At 32.2% G+C, this 17,290-nt stretch overlaps 1 protein-coding gene across 6 annotated transcripts in view; it reads right to left on the bottom strand.

Moving 5' to 3' along the window:
* Positions 1–17,290, bottom strand: part of LRBA (LPS responsive beige-like anchor protein) — a 737,219-nt gene that overhangs the window by 380,320 nt on the left and 339,609 nt on the right. For all 6 annotated transcript variants that reach the window (XM_039234337.1, XM_039234336.1, XM_039234335.1 and 3 more), the window contains one exon: positions 590–756. In XM_039234337.1, the coding sequence (XP_039090268.1) occupies positions 590–756 (167 nt within the window). The remainder of the gene's footprint in view (positions 1–589; positions 757–17,290) is intronic.

Raw genomic sequence — 17,290 nt, forward strand, 5'->3', positions numbered from 1 at the left:
ATATTTTATAATTGTCTAAGTTCCTTTAGAAGGTAACTTAATTATTTTGTTTCTGGAAATTTAAAATAAAATACAGCATGTTTACTATGAGAATCTAAAAAGGAGGAAGATCTAGTGAATAAAATTTTAAAGTAGGCATTTAATTGCTTTTATTATCATAGTTTTAAAATTTTAAAGGTAGTTCAAAAGAACACATACTGGTATTTTCAAATTTGTGTTTATAAACTCGAAAATGTAAAATAGGGAATAGTTTCTTAAAATATTGTATTTTTGCAAATTGAGATAGAAGTAAAGCTAACAAAATGTTTACATTTACTATTTCCTTAAAAGTTAACTTCAAAAGGAGTAAGTATATTAATAAATGTTCTTTTAGAAGCAGTAGAGGGAACTAAAATATCTATAAAGATCCTTAACTGTACCCATACTGATTTTTTCCTATTTTTTTCTTCTACTCCTCATTCACAGTAGATGATAAAATACAAAATTAAATTACTCTCGTCATCTGGCCTTGATCAGATCCAAAGTTATTCATCTAAACCTAGGCCCTCTGTAGAAAATCAGTGGCCAAATCCTAAAGGTATCCCTTTACCTCACTGCAGAATTTCCCCAGGCTCCATGCTTGTCTGTGAGAATGTTGATAATTTTCTGGATTAGCTGAGTTGCTGTCACATGGTCTCGATATTTAGCTGCTCTTATCAAATGATCACACATCTTCTCATCTTCTCGTTTGTCTGCAGAATACTGGGCACACAGTGACTTGGATAGGAAAAAATGAACATCTATTAATACTATAAAAACATGGAGAAAAAAACTTACAACACACCATAAAATAACTTTTAACGTGAATTGAACCAACCAAAACTTTAAAATTACTTTCATATCCCTCATTAGCCGAACTGAGATTTAGTGATCTACTACCTCAGTACAACAATCCCCCAAGAATTCATTTCTCTGAAGTCATTCATGAGGTACACTCAGAAGTAGTTTTGAAGCAGACCTAAATACCTAGAAGAAGCCCACCATGAGAAGATGCAGGGATCCACATTACAAGTAGCAAGAGTGGGGCTGAAAGGCACTCTAGGCAAAGTAACTCAGAGGAAGAAGGGTAAAAATGAGTTTGGAGAAGTAGGCAGAGTTTAGTACCATTTAGTACTGAGTCACTACACTAAGGAGTTTAAATTTTAATTTAATGCAATTGGATATCAGAGGAAATTTTTAAGCTGGAGAGTGATGTGGGATTCTATATATAGATATCTATATCTATATCTATATAAATATATAAAATGATCTCTATAGCTCTATTTAAAGAATAGATTATAGGGGTTCCTGGGTGGCTCAGTCAGTTAAGTGTCTGACTTTGGCTCAGGTCTGATCTCACAGTTCCTGAGTACAAGCCCCACGCCGGGCTCTGCAGTAACAGCTCTGAGCCTGGAGCCTGCTTCAGATTCTGTGTCTCCTTCTCTCTCTGTCCCTCCCTCTCTCTCTGTCCCTCCCCTACTTGTGTGCACACACATGCTCTCTCTCTCTCCCCCCACCCAAATAAATAAATAAAAATTTTAAAATAAAGAAAGAATGGATTATAGTAGGACAAGAGAAGTTTAGAAGAGACTAATCATGAGGCCCTAAAAAGGTCCAGAAAAGAGGCAATGGTGGCATGCAACAGTAAACTGAGCTAATTCTCAGCAACCTTACAAGATGACAAAAGCTTGCTCTTTTAAAGTGTAGCTACGCAAAATGAATCAGCAGTAGTGTAATCACCCAGGAACTTTTTAAAAATGCAGAATTATAGCCATACTCCACACCTACAAAATCAGAATCTAAACTTTAATAAGAACTCAGGGTAATTTATAGATTAAAGTTTGAAAAGTACTATCTTTGAGATTATCAATTTTAACAAAATCTGTTAGGATTCTTTAGCAATAACCAGATACAGTATAATCACTAGGTTTCAAGATATTATTTCTTTTTTTCTGAAATTCAGATTCTTCTGGAGTCATTATTATAAGGCCTAGTTAATAAATTGCTAAAAAAAGGAAAACAAAGATTAATGTAAACTTGATCTTTAATTCTATTTACACAGCCTAGTGGGCTCCTCCTCTTAACTCCCAAATGCAAGTTCACATCTTCAAGCACATTGTAATACATAACAAATAAGAAGTTATAAAACTTTGATGTTGGAACACATATTACTGGCTTATGTATGTGACATAACATTGTGATTTCCTGCCTTTCCTACTATATTCCAGTTCAAATAGATTGTTGCTACACACTACCCTCTGCACTGCCCCAATAAAAAGAGAGGGCACTAACTGTCCTAAACCAGTTTGAGTAATCATCACACCCACAATGACAAACCAGCCCAGGGAAAGGCACTTAACCTAACTGATGCATTAAGAAGGTCAAAAATTTTGTTGGATATCCTATTCCTTCTTGTTAGGGTGTAAAAGAGGGACTGTGTTAATTCCATGAGTACTGAAAGCTCTCTCCACAGCATGAAGAAGGCTAGCCTGATGATACAGTCAAAACCCAAAATGAGTTGAGCTATGAGAACTAGAGAAGTATAGAGCTTATTCCAAAGAGACTTTTTCTTTTAGACTTTTTATGAGAACCTATAAGATCCTCTTTACTCACTGGCCAGTATCAATTAGGTTTTCTGTTCATAACATCAAAAAAAAAAACCTGATAGGGTGTTTATGTATATGACTAAGGAATTAAATATTTCTTAGTCTGTGAAAAGCACTAGCCACTAGGGACCAAAAGTTGCATTATCTTAATAGCCTTTGCCTGGGAGAATCCCAATTCCCTTCAGGTTGGTAGGAGGAAAGTAGTAATAAGAGTTTATTATTGACATTAAATTACTAAAGCTAAAAACTGATTTAATTTTTTTTTTAATTTTCATGTATTTACTTTTTGTTTTAAGAGAGAGAGAATGTGCATGAGCAGGGGAGAGGAGCAGAGAAAGGGAGAGAGAATCTTAAGCAGGCTCCATGCTCAGTGTGGAGCCCGACATGGGGCTCAATCCTACAACTTGTGATCATGAACCGAGTTGAAATCAAGAGTTAGATGCTCATCCAACTGAGCCACCAAGATGCTTTAAAAATCATATTTAATAATAACATATACAGAAAATAATTAGAGGCACATCTAAACTCCCATGAAGGAAGAGAGAAAATGGGAGAGTTTAAGATAAATGACTATGTATTATACACATACACATATACGAAATTGAAAAGCAAGATAAAAGCCAGATTAAATTATCATCCTTGGTAATATCTCCTATCAGTCTTGGGTAACTAATTTGTTTTGCTTCTTCAGATCTAACTGTCCTCACCTGCAGAATGAAGGGATTATTTTAGCTCTAAGAATTGGAAAACTAGAAGATTTGTTAGTACCTGTACACTGGTAAAAGCAAATTATTTATTTTATTTAAATACTGATGTGGAGAAAATAAATCATGTTAGGAACTAGAATAATTTATAAGAAATTAAGGGAAAATAACATATTGCACATACCAAAAAAAAAGACAGAGTGAAAGAAACCACAGGATAGTTCAGTTTGTCAAAAATATGATTTGAGCAAATAAAAAAAATATGATTATGAAATACTTGAAGGAGCAGCAGTGTAAGTGAAGACAACAAGGGAATTATTCCATTGTAACAAAACATTAACTGCTATGTGTTATTTTCTGAGATTCACTCAAGAACCAGGCAGCACACTATAGGTTACTTCATATCTAAGTCAACCATACACTAAAATCAAAAGGACAAAATGGTAAACATTTGAAGAATTTTTATATCTTCAATATTTAATACTATATCCATAAACTGCCTTGCCTAACCTCACCTGATAAGAGGAAATTAATGATGAAAAGTAGAAAATTATTGGCTTTAATACACCCCCTCAACACCATATATAGTGATATTAAACAGTACCAAAATAGTAAAAAAAAAAAAATTATTGAATAGCTTATTTTTTCTTTTAGTAATATTAGAATAATTTAACTAGCAAATTTACTTTGCAAACATTTGGTAAGTTATTTGCCTGTTCTTGAAAAAGCATAATTATAAACACAAGAGTCTAAGGTAAGCTAAATAGTAAAATGGCTTAAAGTGTTCTTTAATGGATCCTCCTTTACAATTTAAACAGCAACTTTTCATATCTGACATAAAATCTATAGATATAAATCACATTAAAGGGCTATTCTTTCCCGATTATCAATCTCTGTCTCATTGTGGAACATTAGAGTCACATTCTGACCTTAAAACATGATAAAAGGAAACCAAACAAGAATGTTTTGTAAAGATATAATAAACTTGTAACTATTTTTTAAAAATATCTTTAAAATGTAATTTGAACACGTTCTTATTAAAAACCAATAATATATTCTTTGTATGACGTACCATTCAAAGTGAAGAACAGATGAGGAATACTTACTTCAAGATCAAATACATATTACTTATGGCTGGAGTATATATTTGTGAATATGTGCTTGTGGTTGAAGACCGACTGGAGGTACCCCAAAAAACCCTACTCACTTGTCAATAAAATCAAGAGCCAAGTCTAATACTTTCACTCAGGTTTACTTTACATCAACTTTTCAGTTTTCCTATTTTAAGTAACTTGTAAACTGGGCAATATGACATCACAACAGTGACCACAAAAATATCTGAATCTAAAAAGGAAAGAAGTAAGCACCTTAAAAACTGACAGTTCAAATATATTTGATTATTGCTAAGGAAATATAAGAATTATTACTGTAGAATAAATGAATGTAAGAAATAAAACCTACTTCTTACAAGAAATTCATTTACTTGTAGGGAAAATAACTGAAGACAGAAACAATTTACTGGCCATTTATAATTCAAGTGACTAGTCCAGCTCTGTAAATGTAAATGAAAACATAAAAACAATATCACATTTGGTCTTTCCTTCTAGAGGCTACATCTCTACCTAACTATCTGTCCTTTGCATGAAAACTCAGACAGCAATGAACTTAAAATGAAGCAGATTCTTCTAGTATCCTCCTATCATCACTTCCTTCTTGATGGTTAATCTTTTTCCCTTAGTATTACTCATTATGAAATGCTGGCATTTCCTTAAGGCTTTGCCAAATGTCCTTTGGCAATGTTAGTCACTCCCACATCATCTCCTATTATCATCATACATCTACCTTTCAAATTTTTCACATCTGCCCAAGCTGTTTTCCTGAACTCTGAGCCCACATTTCTATCTGTAGGAAATTATCTAATAAGCACCTAAAATTCAAAGTGTACAAAACTGCAATTGCCATCTTTATCCCAAACATACTACTATACTTCCTCTTCCGTGACTTCTCAATTTTCCTCTCTTCATGTCTCCTCATTCCATTTCAGCAAAACTCATTTACTTCTTACCATTTAACACTCTTTTGTTTTTTTTTTTTTAATGTTTTATTTATTTTTGAGAGAGAGAGAGAGAGACAGCATGAGCAGGAGACACAGACTCCAAAGCAGGCTCCAGGTTCTGAGCTAGCAGTTAGCACAGAGCCCGACGCAGGGCTTGAACCCAAGAACCATGAGATCGTGACCTGAGCCGAAGTCATACGCTTAACCAACTGAGCTACCCAGGCGCCCCTACCACTTATCACTCTTACCACTGCCTTAAGACAGATCTTAGTAAGTTCACAATGCAGTTCTTGAAATAATCTTTTAATTGCTCTCTTACAAACAGTCCCAGAACTACCTCGGGAAGAATTTATTTTAGTTTTGCACAGATAATATACCCTACTCTTTAAAAAGTACATGACTATCTAAAATAATGAACAATTAGGACCAAATTTTACTAGCAAGACCTTGTGGCCTTCAGTAATTCATCAATGTGGTATATTACCTTTCAACATGCCTGCCTATGGATCCTACTACATGCCAGATACACTTGGATTTTCTGCTATTTCCCAAATGTCTATCTTTTAAGACATTTTCAAGAGTTAGGAAATCTATCTCTCCTATAGCTTTTATATGTGAAACAAGATTAAAGGCGTCTAATGAGAAGGTAAGATAGAAATGTGAAGGATAAACTACTACCAAAGAGGAAGTTATTCAGAGAGAAAGAGAACTGCAGGCAGAGGTCCTTTTGATTCTTTAGCAGAATATACAGAGGGGGAAAAAAAACCTAAAAAATTCCAAAATAATTAAAAAGTAAATAGATCAATTCAAAATAACTTATAGATCAAAGATAAAATCACAAAGAAAAACAGGAATTTGTGGCAATTAGAAGAGGCAGAATTTATAGCTTTAAATGACAATGTATAGCTTTAAATGTTATATGATAAAATATTAAATATTTAAGGAAGAAATAATACAAACCTGAAACTCTTTCATATGAATTAAAGAGTATACTGTGATTAACTTTACATTACAGGAATAGAAAACAAACACAGGGGCACCTGGGTGGCTTAGTCAGTTAAGTGTCCGACTTTCGCTTGGGTCATGATCTCGCGGTTCGTGGGTTCGAGCCCCGCGTCGGGCTCTGTGCTGACTGCCAGCTCAGAGCCTGGAGCCTGTTTCAGTCTGTGACTCCCTCTCTCTCTGACCCTCCCCTGCTCACGCTGTTTCTCTCTGTCTCTCCTAGAAATAAAATTAAAAAAAAAAAAAAAAAGAAAAAAACAAGCTAATCTAATTTGTGTAAATAAACACAAAATCCATAAAAAAAAATAGCATTCAGCTATATATAAAATTAAGTTTATATACCATGATGAAGACTTTAACCATGGAATGCAAGATTGATTTAATATCTGAATATCAATCAGTATAAGTCACCATATAACACAAAAAGAGTAAAAACATATCACCTCAATAGTTTTTTTAAAGCATTTTACAACATTCAGAACCATTTCATGATTTTAAAAAAAAAAAAAGACAGTCTACAAACAAGGAATAGAAAGAGATTCTAAACCTTAGGAAGCACATTTATGAATATCATTCAACTAAAACTGGGGATAAAACAGGTATGTCCTCTCTCTCATGCCTTCCATTCAATATTGTTAACAGGGTTCAATCCAGTTCAAATGACAGGTAAAAAGAAGAAATAAAAGACAGTTTGAGAAAGGAGTAATACAGCATTTATTTCTAGATATGTTCACATATGTATTAATCCTTAAGGTTCTGGAAAAAAAAAAAACTTTAAGTAAAGCTGACAAGCTTCTTAGATACAAAGTCAACATATTAATATATAAGGTCTATATACTGTCAATAACCAACTGGAAAATGAAAATAATCCCATTACAAAAGCATTAAATTATAAAATAAATTTAAAAATACACAAAACTATACAATGAAAACTATAAAACACTGCTAATAGAACTTAAAGAAAACTAAATGGAAAAACAGACAACGTTTACAGATTTTAAAACTTCATATTGTCAAAATACCTACTCTCTTCAAATTGGTTTTACAGATTCAACACAATCTTAATTAAAAATTTAGCAGCCTTTCTTATGGTTATTGACAAGCTGATTCTAAAACATATGAGCAGGGTGCCTGGGTGGCTCAGTTATTTGAGTGTCTGAATCTTGATTTCAGCTCAGGTCATGATCTCAGAATTCCTAAGATGGAGCCCTGCATCAGGCTCTAGGCTGACACCTTAGAGCCTGCTTGAGTTTCTTTCTCTCATTTTTTCTGCCCCTCCACTGTTCACACATGCATGCTCACTCTCTCCTTCTCAAAATAAATAAACATTAAAAAAGAAAATATATGAACAAAAGACAACAATAACAAAACTGTTTACATAAGGAAAAGAAAACTGCAGAATTTAAACTATTTGAATAATGCTATAAAATTTGAAATCAAGAGAGTTTAGGTTATTAAAATAAGAAAGAATATCTTTTCAACAACTGGTACTAAAACATATGGCCACTCACACGAAAGAAAAAAAGAAATAAAAGTTGTCTTCCCTTCATACCATAAACAAAATGTTTAATTCAAAATGAATCAAAGATCTAGATACAAAAATTATAACACTTCTAGCAGAAAACAGCAGAAAATCTTATGAGTCTAGGGTAGGCAGAAAATATTTACAGTGAAAATTTTAGACATAAAACTATAAAAGAAAATCATAACTGTAAATAAACGAATATATTAAACTTTACCAAAATTTGTAAAATCTTCTCTTTAAAAGATACTATTTAGAAAATGAAAAGATAAGCCACAAATTGGGAGAAAAAAATAAGATAATGGGCAAAGGATTTGAACAGACACCTCACAAAAGATATACAAAGACTAAGTCATGAGAAGATGCTTAGTCAACTGGGAAATTCAAATAAAAACCAAAATAAGCTATCACTATATATCCAATAGAAGGGCTAAAATTTAAAAGATTGACAATATCAAATATTGGCAAGGAGCTATGGAGCCAATGGAACTCTCATACCTACCTAGTAGGTTAGACTATAAAATCTACAACTACTCTAGAAAATAGGCAGTTTCGTTTAAAAATATACTTATAAGAGCACCTAGCAATTCCACTCCTAGGTATTTCCTCAAAATAAGTATGAACACATTTACACAAAACTATATTGCATGAAAATGCCCATAGTATATTTCATAAAAGCCAAACGCTAGAGGTACCCAATATCCACCAAAACCTGAATGGATAAAGTAATATTACTCAATAATAAAAAGAAACAAATGAGTGATATGCATAATAATGTGGATGAATATCAAAAATGCATGTTGACCAAAAGAATCCAGACATTAGAGTACCTACTATATAATTCCATTTATATGAAGTTGTATAGTATGCAAAACTATCTACAATAACAAAATCCAGATGAGCAGTTGCCAGGGGTTAGGTGTATATCTGTGATGGGGAACTGACCGAAATGAATCATAGGGGAATTCTCAGAGATGACAGAAACTTTCCATTACTTGACTATGACAGTTCCACAAGTGTATGCACTAGTCAAAACTCATTATATACCTAAAATGGATGTGTTTTATTATCTGTATAAACTGTAATTCAATACAGTTTATTTCCCAAGTTTTAAAAAAGTGAATAGGTTATTGACAGGGAAGAAAGTAGTTCAAATATATCAAAAAAAAAAATTACTCATATATCAAATAGGTAAATACTCTCTGTAAATCAATAAAGAAAACACAGATAACCAATAAGAAACTGGGTAAGACACAAACAGGTACTGCAAAAACATTTTTCAATATATATACATAACAAGCAGGAGAAAAGAGATACAGTTTCATTTGTAAATGAAATCCAAATAAAAAACAACAAGGTTACCACAACACAACTACTAGAATACTAAGTTAAAAAGCACTGATGATTTTTGATGACAATGTGGAGTATGGGAAAAGCTATGCACTGACTGGGAGTGATACATACTTTGCAAGACGCTATGGCAATACCTATTAAAATTGAAACCATAAATACTTTACAGTCAAGTAAGTCTACCCTACAGAAATGCATAAGCATGTATAACAAAAGACTTGTAAAACTATCAATACTATAATAATGGTTACAAACTGGAAACAATCTAATTACAAAGAGTAGAAGAGATTATGAAAAACTAATCATCTATTCATGTAATGGTATACCATACAGCACTGAAAATGAAATAGGAAAATGTAACTTTCGACTTCACAAAAATGTTGAATAATACGAGATCAAAAGACATGTTTCATGATTCCAATAATATAAAGTTCAAAAACTGCTGAAGAAATTTAAAAAATACTAAAAGACATATACTTAAGTGTTGAAAGTAAAAACAAAAGCAAATAAATCATTTCTTAAAATTAGAACAATATTTAGCCTAATGAGACAAAAAGGGATTGTGACTGGATAGACACACATAAAGGGCTTCTCCCAAGCACTTTTCTTTCATTATCAAGAAAAGAAATTATTAAATTAATAATGTTAAGTGCACACTGTTTCTAGAGTTAAGTTTCAGTACATTTTATGAAAAACAGATTATTAAGCACATTTTTCATTAAGTCTGTATATTATCATGAAATAAAAAATAAATCCCAGTTAAAAAGTTCCAGGCTAAAATCTTAAAAATATTATATATGCCTTTAATATTAAATAAGCAATTAAAGTATATTGGAAGTCTCCTCCCTAGCTGGCTAGTTGTTTTCTACAAGGGTAATCACTATTAATAGTAATATATAGTTCTCATATAATTGGAATCAAACTATAAGTCATTCCATCTTAGAAGATATAGCTCTACCTTCTTTCTTTCAGCTACACATAAATTATTACATTTTTAGTTAACTAAACATACCTTCTGGTAAACACCTTTATGTGCACTACCTTAATTCCCAATTTGTCTCAAAATCTCTTACACTATAAATTACTTATCTCATGGGAAAGCATTTAAAAGGAAAATCACCTTAGGGACAAGTAAAGAGGCTTTTCAATATTTGACTTTCGAATGTCTTTGTACTTGATCTTTAACTCATATTTAAAGTCTAGTAGTTAAAAAAAAAAGTTAACCACAGAAATATTACAAAGACTCCTGAAAAAGACTTAAAAAATGAAAGCTTAACAACCTCAACAACAAACGAAAGTCAACCAGTGACAATGTGTGACAGCCCCCTTTAATTCTGAAGTGATTCCTCGGTCATCCAACGCCTCAAAGTATTGATTTCTCACAGCATGAAAAAGCCTAAGCCAATGAAACAGATATAGCATCATCTACCCGATAATAGCATTCAAGGTTAAAACAGGCAGAACACTTATCAAAGTATCTCTTCTATTTCTTATTGTTTTAATGGAATGGACAAAATGTGTTAAGTTCTTATCTCCACAAATTGTAGTCTTCAAACAATTATTTTAAATAATTTGAAGATTAATAAATGTTTTTTACTTTAGATATTGATAATAAACTTATTTTAAAATGCTTTAACACAATATTTGTAACTTTATTGCAACTTTCCTTATGCTGAATATTAACTTAGACAAACTGATTTCATATAAAGCCTGCAGACAACATATACAAGTAAATAAAGTAAAATGTGATTACTACCTGTAATCAATAAAATTAATTTGGAATTTAAACAGACAGGGTAAACTTAAGTAACTGTGTTTTTAAAAGTCATAATGAGAGAGAAATATATCGTTACAAAAGAGTATGTAATTATACACACATACATATACACACACTCACACACACAAACATGGAGAAAATCAAGAAATTTCAATGTCTTAGATTTTCTTTTAGCTAATCTGCACAAGAGCTAGATGACCTTAAGCAAATCCTATCATCTTTTAACTCAACATAACTACCAAACTAGATTTTTTTAAGCATACAAAACTAGACTTTCTTACTTGTATTAGGCCAATACTTTCAAATACATAAACTACTACAAATAGGTAAGATTTTCATTTAAATTTCAATTTTAAATATTTTATGAACAAGCATAAAACCAAAATGACAATATGATTCATTCTTGTAAAAACCGTAATTCACACTGTGGTTTAGAATAGAATATAGAGCCAAATGACTTAAATTTAAATCTTAGATCTGACACATTAATCCTTTGGCAAATTATTTAAACCTCTGTGCCTCAGTTTCTTCATATTAAAAAAAAGGGTATAACATAATATGTTTTTAGGAAGGATCAAATAAGAATATACATGAAACAATTAGAATTTTCCAGGCATATAGTAAATAATACCTAACATTTATTGTAGGCTTAGTCATGAAGTGAACAAATTTCACAGCAAACAGTCCCTTTCTTCCACCATCTCACTGTAGCTGAGAAACAGGGGGTTAAAAATAAATATAATATGAGAAAACTTCTAAAAGAGGTATATATGGTGTATTTGGGAGGAGCAAGAAAGAACTATTCAGAATCTGAGAGAGTTTCAAACAGAACTTAAAGCCTATGTAACTGTTCACCAAGAAGGAAGGGCCTGTTTAAGATAGAAAAAATAAAATAAAACAAAATAAAAAGGCAAAAAAAAAAAAATAAAAGCTCACATAAACACCTCTTTAAAAAGAGTAACAGAATAAGACATGTAATTAACACAATCCTCTCTTCTCAAATCTCCCGACACCCACTTATATTTTCCTTGTCCCATACTGTGATCTATAAGACATGGATATCTGGTCATTCAAATGGTCACAATATATAATTGGTCTTTATCCATAGTTTCTGGCTTACAGCTCTCAAAACCCCTGGAATTTCTTAAGTGTTGAGAGTTATGAAAGTGTCTTTTGTTACATTAATGAGGTAACTACTAGACACCCAAGGGTGCAGAGTGATTCTCAATAAAACCAACCATATGGTTAACGTGTTGGTAATTTTCTGTTCCCACCACTCCTCTGACTTCCTGGAAATGGAGAGGGAACAGAGGTTAAATCAGTCAATGGCCAATAACTCAGTCAAACATGACTACAAAATGAATCCTCCATAAAAATCCAAAAGGACACATTTTTTGGTCTCTTTTGGAGAGGTTCTGGCTTGGGGAACCAGATGGTTTCCCTATGTCATCAAGTCAAGCCCTAACCTCCACAAGGACCAAAGCTCCTTTGTTCCGGAGCTCACTCTATGTACCTCTTCATCTGGCTGTTGATTCATATCCCTTATCATATCCTTTAATAATCTGGCAAATACACATGTTTACAGATACAGCAGATTAATCAAAACTAAAAAGGAAGAATTTAGAGCCTCCAATATGTAGCCAGTTAGTCAGAAGCACAGGTAACAGCCTGGGGCTAACCATCTGAAGTGGAAAGTGAGAAGCAATTTTGTATAAATGAACCCTTAATCTGTGGAATGTGATGCTTATTTCTGGATACATAGTGTCATGTCAGATCTGAGTTGAGTTCTTAGACACCCTCATATCTGAGAATTGCTTGGTATTGAGCAGGCGTAGGGGACATATCCCCAATCCCATGTTTGAATTAGGTCTAGGTACCCTAAAAGACCTCGGATGCCTGTAAGTTTTTACCTGTTTCTTTCAAAAGAAAATTATTTCTCAAAGGTTTAAATAAATCATTTAACATATAGTTAACTATATTTATATCAGCTGAATACTGTTATATTGATAGAAGTCCTTTAATTCATATTCAAATGTACGGCTAATAGACTAATTCAAATATGAATATGAACTGGCTTTTAGGTACTGTTCTCAAATTATCTATAATAAAGAACCAGTTCTTGTCTTTACTATTTTTTTAAAAATATGCTTTAAAAATATTCTGACATTGCAAGACATTTAAGCTATAAAATTAGTAAATACTTATTTAATTTCTGTACTTATCTCTTTGTGGACTTGTTATAAACAATTTTCTCAGTATACCACATTTAAGCAGGACTAGTCTAATAGATAAATAGAAGGGATCTATTTTATCAACTCAAGTACTATCATGTTCTTTTCTATGATAAAATAACCAATCTTATATTCAGAACTTTACTTTGCATAGTAATAAACCAGAAATAACAGAAGACAAAATTTTAATTTCATATGAGCAATTTTTAAGTGATAAATGTAAGAAATACACTATGAAGATTTTAATTTAGATTACTTTATTTTAAAATTCACTAGGAAAAGGCCAATTTTTATACTAATACATAATTTGGTCAACTATTAAGACAACCAGGACATATGATAAATTAAAAGTTTAAACAAAGACTAGATAGATGTATAAAAAAATCTATTTAGATCTTTTCTTAGAAGAGATTTTTGAGTAGCATTATGAAGTTTAGTCTTCAATCAAGAATATATTTTCAAAGATTAGAATATACTGGAAGAGAAACTAATTTGACAATAAACTATTTGTAAAAAAAAAAAAAAAAAGAATATACTGGAAGATACAAAGAAAAAATATTTTTCATTTTGGATTTAATTTGATCAGTGCTGCTCATAGGTATGAGTTCAATTTTATCTATGCTGAACTCCTTTGTTTTTTCTAGTTTCCCACCTTTTGTGGCATGCCCACCAACACAGCTCTGTTTCTTAAAGCTAGAGAAGGATCACTTACAATCTTCAACCCAAGGCAGAAAATTTGGCTGAAGGTGGCCTTCCTTTGCCCCAACAATAACAGTACTTTTAGTTTCACAAATGACTCTAAAATGTATGATTTTTTAAAAAATATGTGTGTATACATATGCCCTGTATTGGTATGTATACAGTCTCAACAAAACTTTCCCACAGGAAACTGAAAGCAGCAAAAAAATTAAAAATAGAATCACTCTATGACCTAGTAATTGCACTAATAGGTATGGATCCAAAAGATACAGGAATGCTGATTCAAAGGGGCACATGCACCCCAATATTTATAGCAATGCTATCGACAATAGACAAAGTATGGAAAGAGCCTAAATGTCCACTGACTGATGAATGGATAAAGAAGATACACACACACTATGGAATATTACTCAGTGATCAAAAAGAATGAAATCTTGCCATCTGCAACAATGTGGATAGAACCAGAGTGTATTATGCTAAGTGAAATAAGTCAGTCAGAGAAAGACAAGTATCACATGATTTCACTCACATGTGGAATTTAAGGTACAAAACAGATGAACATAAGAGAAGGGAAACAAACATAATATAAAAATAGAGAGAGAGGCAAACCATAAGAGACTCTTAAATACAGAAAACAAACTGAGGATTGTTGGTAGGGTGATGGGTGAGGGGATGGGCTAAATGGGTGTGGGATACTTGTTGGAGGATACTTGTTAAAATGAGCACTGGGTGTTATATGTAAGTGATGAATCACTAAATTCTATTCCTGAATCACTAAATTCTATTACACTATATGTTAACCAACTTGGATTTCAATTTAAAAAATAAAAATAAACAAATAGAAAAAAATAAACAAATAAATAATAAACAGTAGAATCAAAAAGGAAAGAAAGAAAGAAAGAAAGAAAGAAAGAAAGAAAGAAAGAAAGAAAGAAAGAAAGAAAGAAAGAAAACTGAGAGCAGAAAATGTTGTGAGCCCAGCTATTCAATCTGGCCCTTATCAAGAAGCTGAAATATAAAGTGAGACATGTGAAAAAAATAATCAAAAAAAAAAAACAAAAAAAAAATAAAGTGAGACATGTTAAATCACATGTTGGAAAGATCTCTAAAAATAGTATGTTCCAGACTGAATACATGAGACTCTGGAAATACACTAAGAAATAGGATTGTGTAGTTTAGGTAAAGGGCACATAACAGAACATATATGGTAAACCTGGGAGGGAATTTCCCTTAAGGAATATGATAGTCACATTGTCAATCAACCTGAAGAAAGAAAAGAGAATCTTAGAATGAAGAACTACCAATATTCTCTTCCCTCCAAGAATGGAGGCAGATGTGCCTGTACTGTAAGAAGAAGGAATATGATCTGGAGCTTTCTATGTGGAAGGGTTGAATTAGCCCCTTGCAAAATGGCAAAGGGACAAGTCTAGAAAAACAGATCAAGAAAGGTCAAGAGAAAACGTTCTAGGCAGAATTCCAGAAGATACAATATCCACTACTGAGTTTGTTTTTTTTTTTTTTTTTCTGCACTGTGACACCGTCCTATCATTGCTAAACCTATAAATGAGAAAAGGAAAAAAAAATCTATGTTATACTGACCAAGGAAAAAGAAACAACAGCCACTCCTATAAAAGCCACTTGTATGATTATAAGAGGTAACCATCAAGACTCCAACACAGATGTAGTCTGGATCAAGGCCCTATGGCAGAGGTGAGAGTTCCAGATTAACTGTGGGATGTGTAAGCATTTCTTGGATATTCCAGAGGTTACTTAGAATAGAAAAATGCACTCCCAGAAATCTTGCTTGTATCTGTGTTGATTAATCCCTGGCAGACATTTCTTCTTTTTCTTTCTTTTGGGGTAGGTTCCTTCGTTTTGTCATTTTGACAAATGTAAATGAAAACTTAAAATTAAAAAGTTATAACTAACACAAAGAAATTAAATAAAGAATGCTAGATCCGAAAGAAAGAAAGAAAGAAAGAAAGAAAGAAAGAAAGAAAGAAAGAAAGAAAGAAAGAAAGAAAGAAGCACTCCCTTTGATACTGACAACACCAGCTGTGTTGTTGAACACTTAATAGTAATAGGCACTTTATGTTTATCAAATCCCATGTACTTGTCACAAAATTACTATAGGCAGGCACCACTGTTATCTTGATTTTAAGATGAGGTAATGGTGCCTTAGCTCACATAGCTAGTAAATGACAGTGCCAAGATTAAGGCACTAAGTTATCTCAGTGGAAAGTCAGCACTATGGTCTTATCAGCTAGGTGAAACAATATAGTGATTCAGACATTTAAAAGGACTAGAATATTCCTTTAGTTAATTACACTAGTACTTATCATTTTCACAATTACCAAAATTTTTATCTAAGGTAAATAAAATAATAATTACAAAAGCTACACTTAATTGTCAAGTTTACCATTTCCCTGTTCCTGTTCCTGTCCTATTGATGAATATATATATATATATAGGGATTTAGAAAGATATTCAAAACCATAATGCATGTAAAGACTACATCCAAGATGAGAAATGTCATTCTAATGCTTTGCAATTAAGTTATGATGACTCAAGATATACTAATCAACCAACTCTTCACAAAGTGAAAAAATTTAATCATATAAAATGTACATCAAAAAAGAAATGTGGCAAGACATTAATCACCAATGCAGAATCATCACAGGAAAGTGAATGATATAATTTTTAGAAAAAAAATTAATGTTTAATTTATTTCTGAGAGAGAGAGAGAGCATGAGCAGGGGAGGGTAAGAGAGAGGTGGAGACACAGAATCTGAAGCAAGTCCTAGGCTCTGAGCTAGCTGTCAGCACAGAGCCTGACGCAGAGCTCAAACCCAGCAAGATCATGACTTGAGCCGAAGTTGGACGCTTAACCGACTGAGCCACCAGGCGCCCCAGTATCACTTTTAGATTCAATAAAGTTATCTTTATCTTTGATCATCAGTCTCACACTTACTTTTTAAGATGAGACAGTCAAATGAAAGCAAAAAGTTTAAGGGGAGAAAAAAGAAATATAAAAATTAAAAGAGGAAGAATAAAGATGACAAATATGAAAGCATAAATAGGAGACTGAATTAAAAATACTCCACATTGTCTCATAATTACAAGAATACATTAAAAGTTAGGGAAAAAAACAGTGTCACAGTATTCATTTATACTGCATTTCAACCACTAAATGAAAGACAAAATGTGGAATTCAATTCAAGAGCATAAGAAATAAAAAATAAATAAAGATAATAATTAAATTATTAAATAGATCAGACTTACTTTGTATTCTCCCAATCTTATATATAAATGGGAATAAATCTAT

Source organism: Hyaena hyaena, unplaced genomic scaffold (genome assembly GCF_003009895.1).
Source record: "Hyaena hyaena isolate Hyena2069 unplaced genomic scaffold, ASM300989v1 scaffold_89, whole genome shotgun sequence".
Classification (NCBI taxonomy): domain Eukaryota; kingdom Metazoa; phylum Chordata; class Mammalia; order Carnivora; family Hyaenidae; genus Hyaena; species Hyaena hyaena.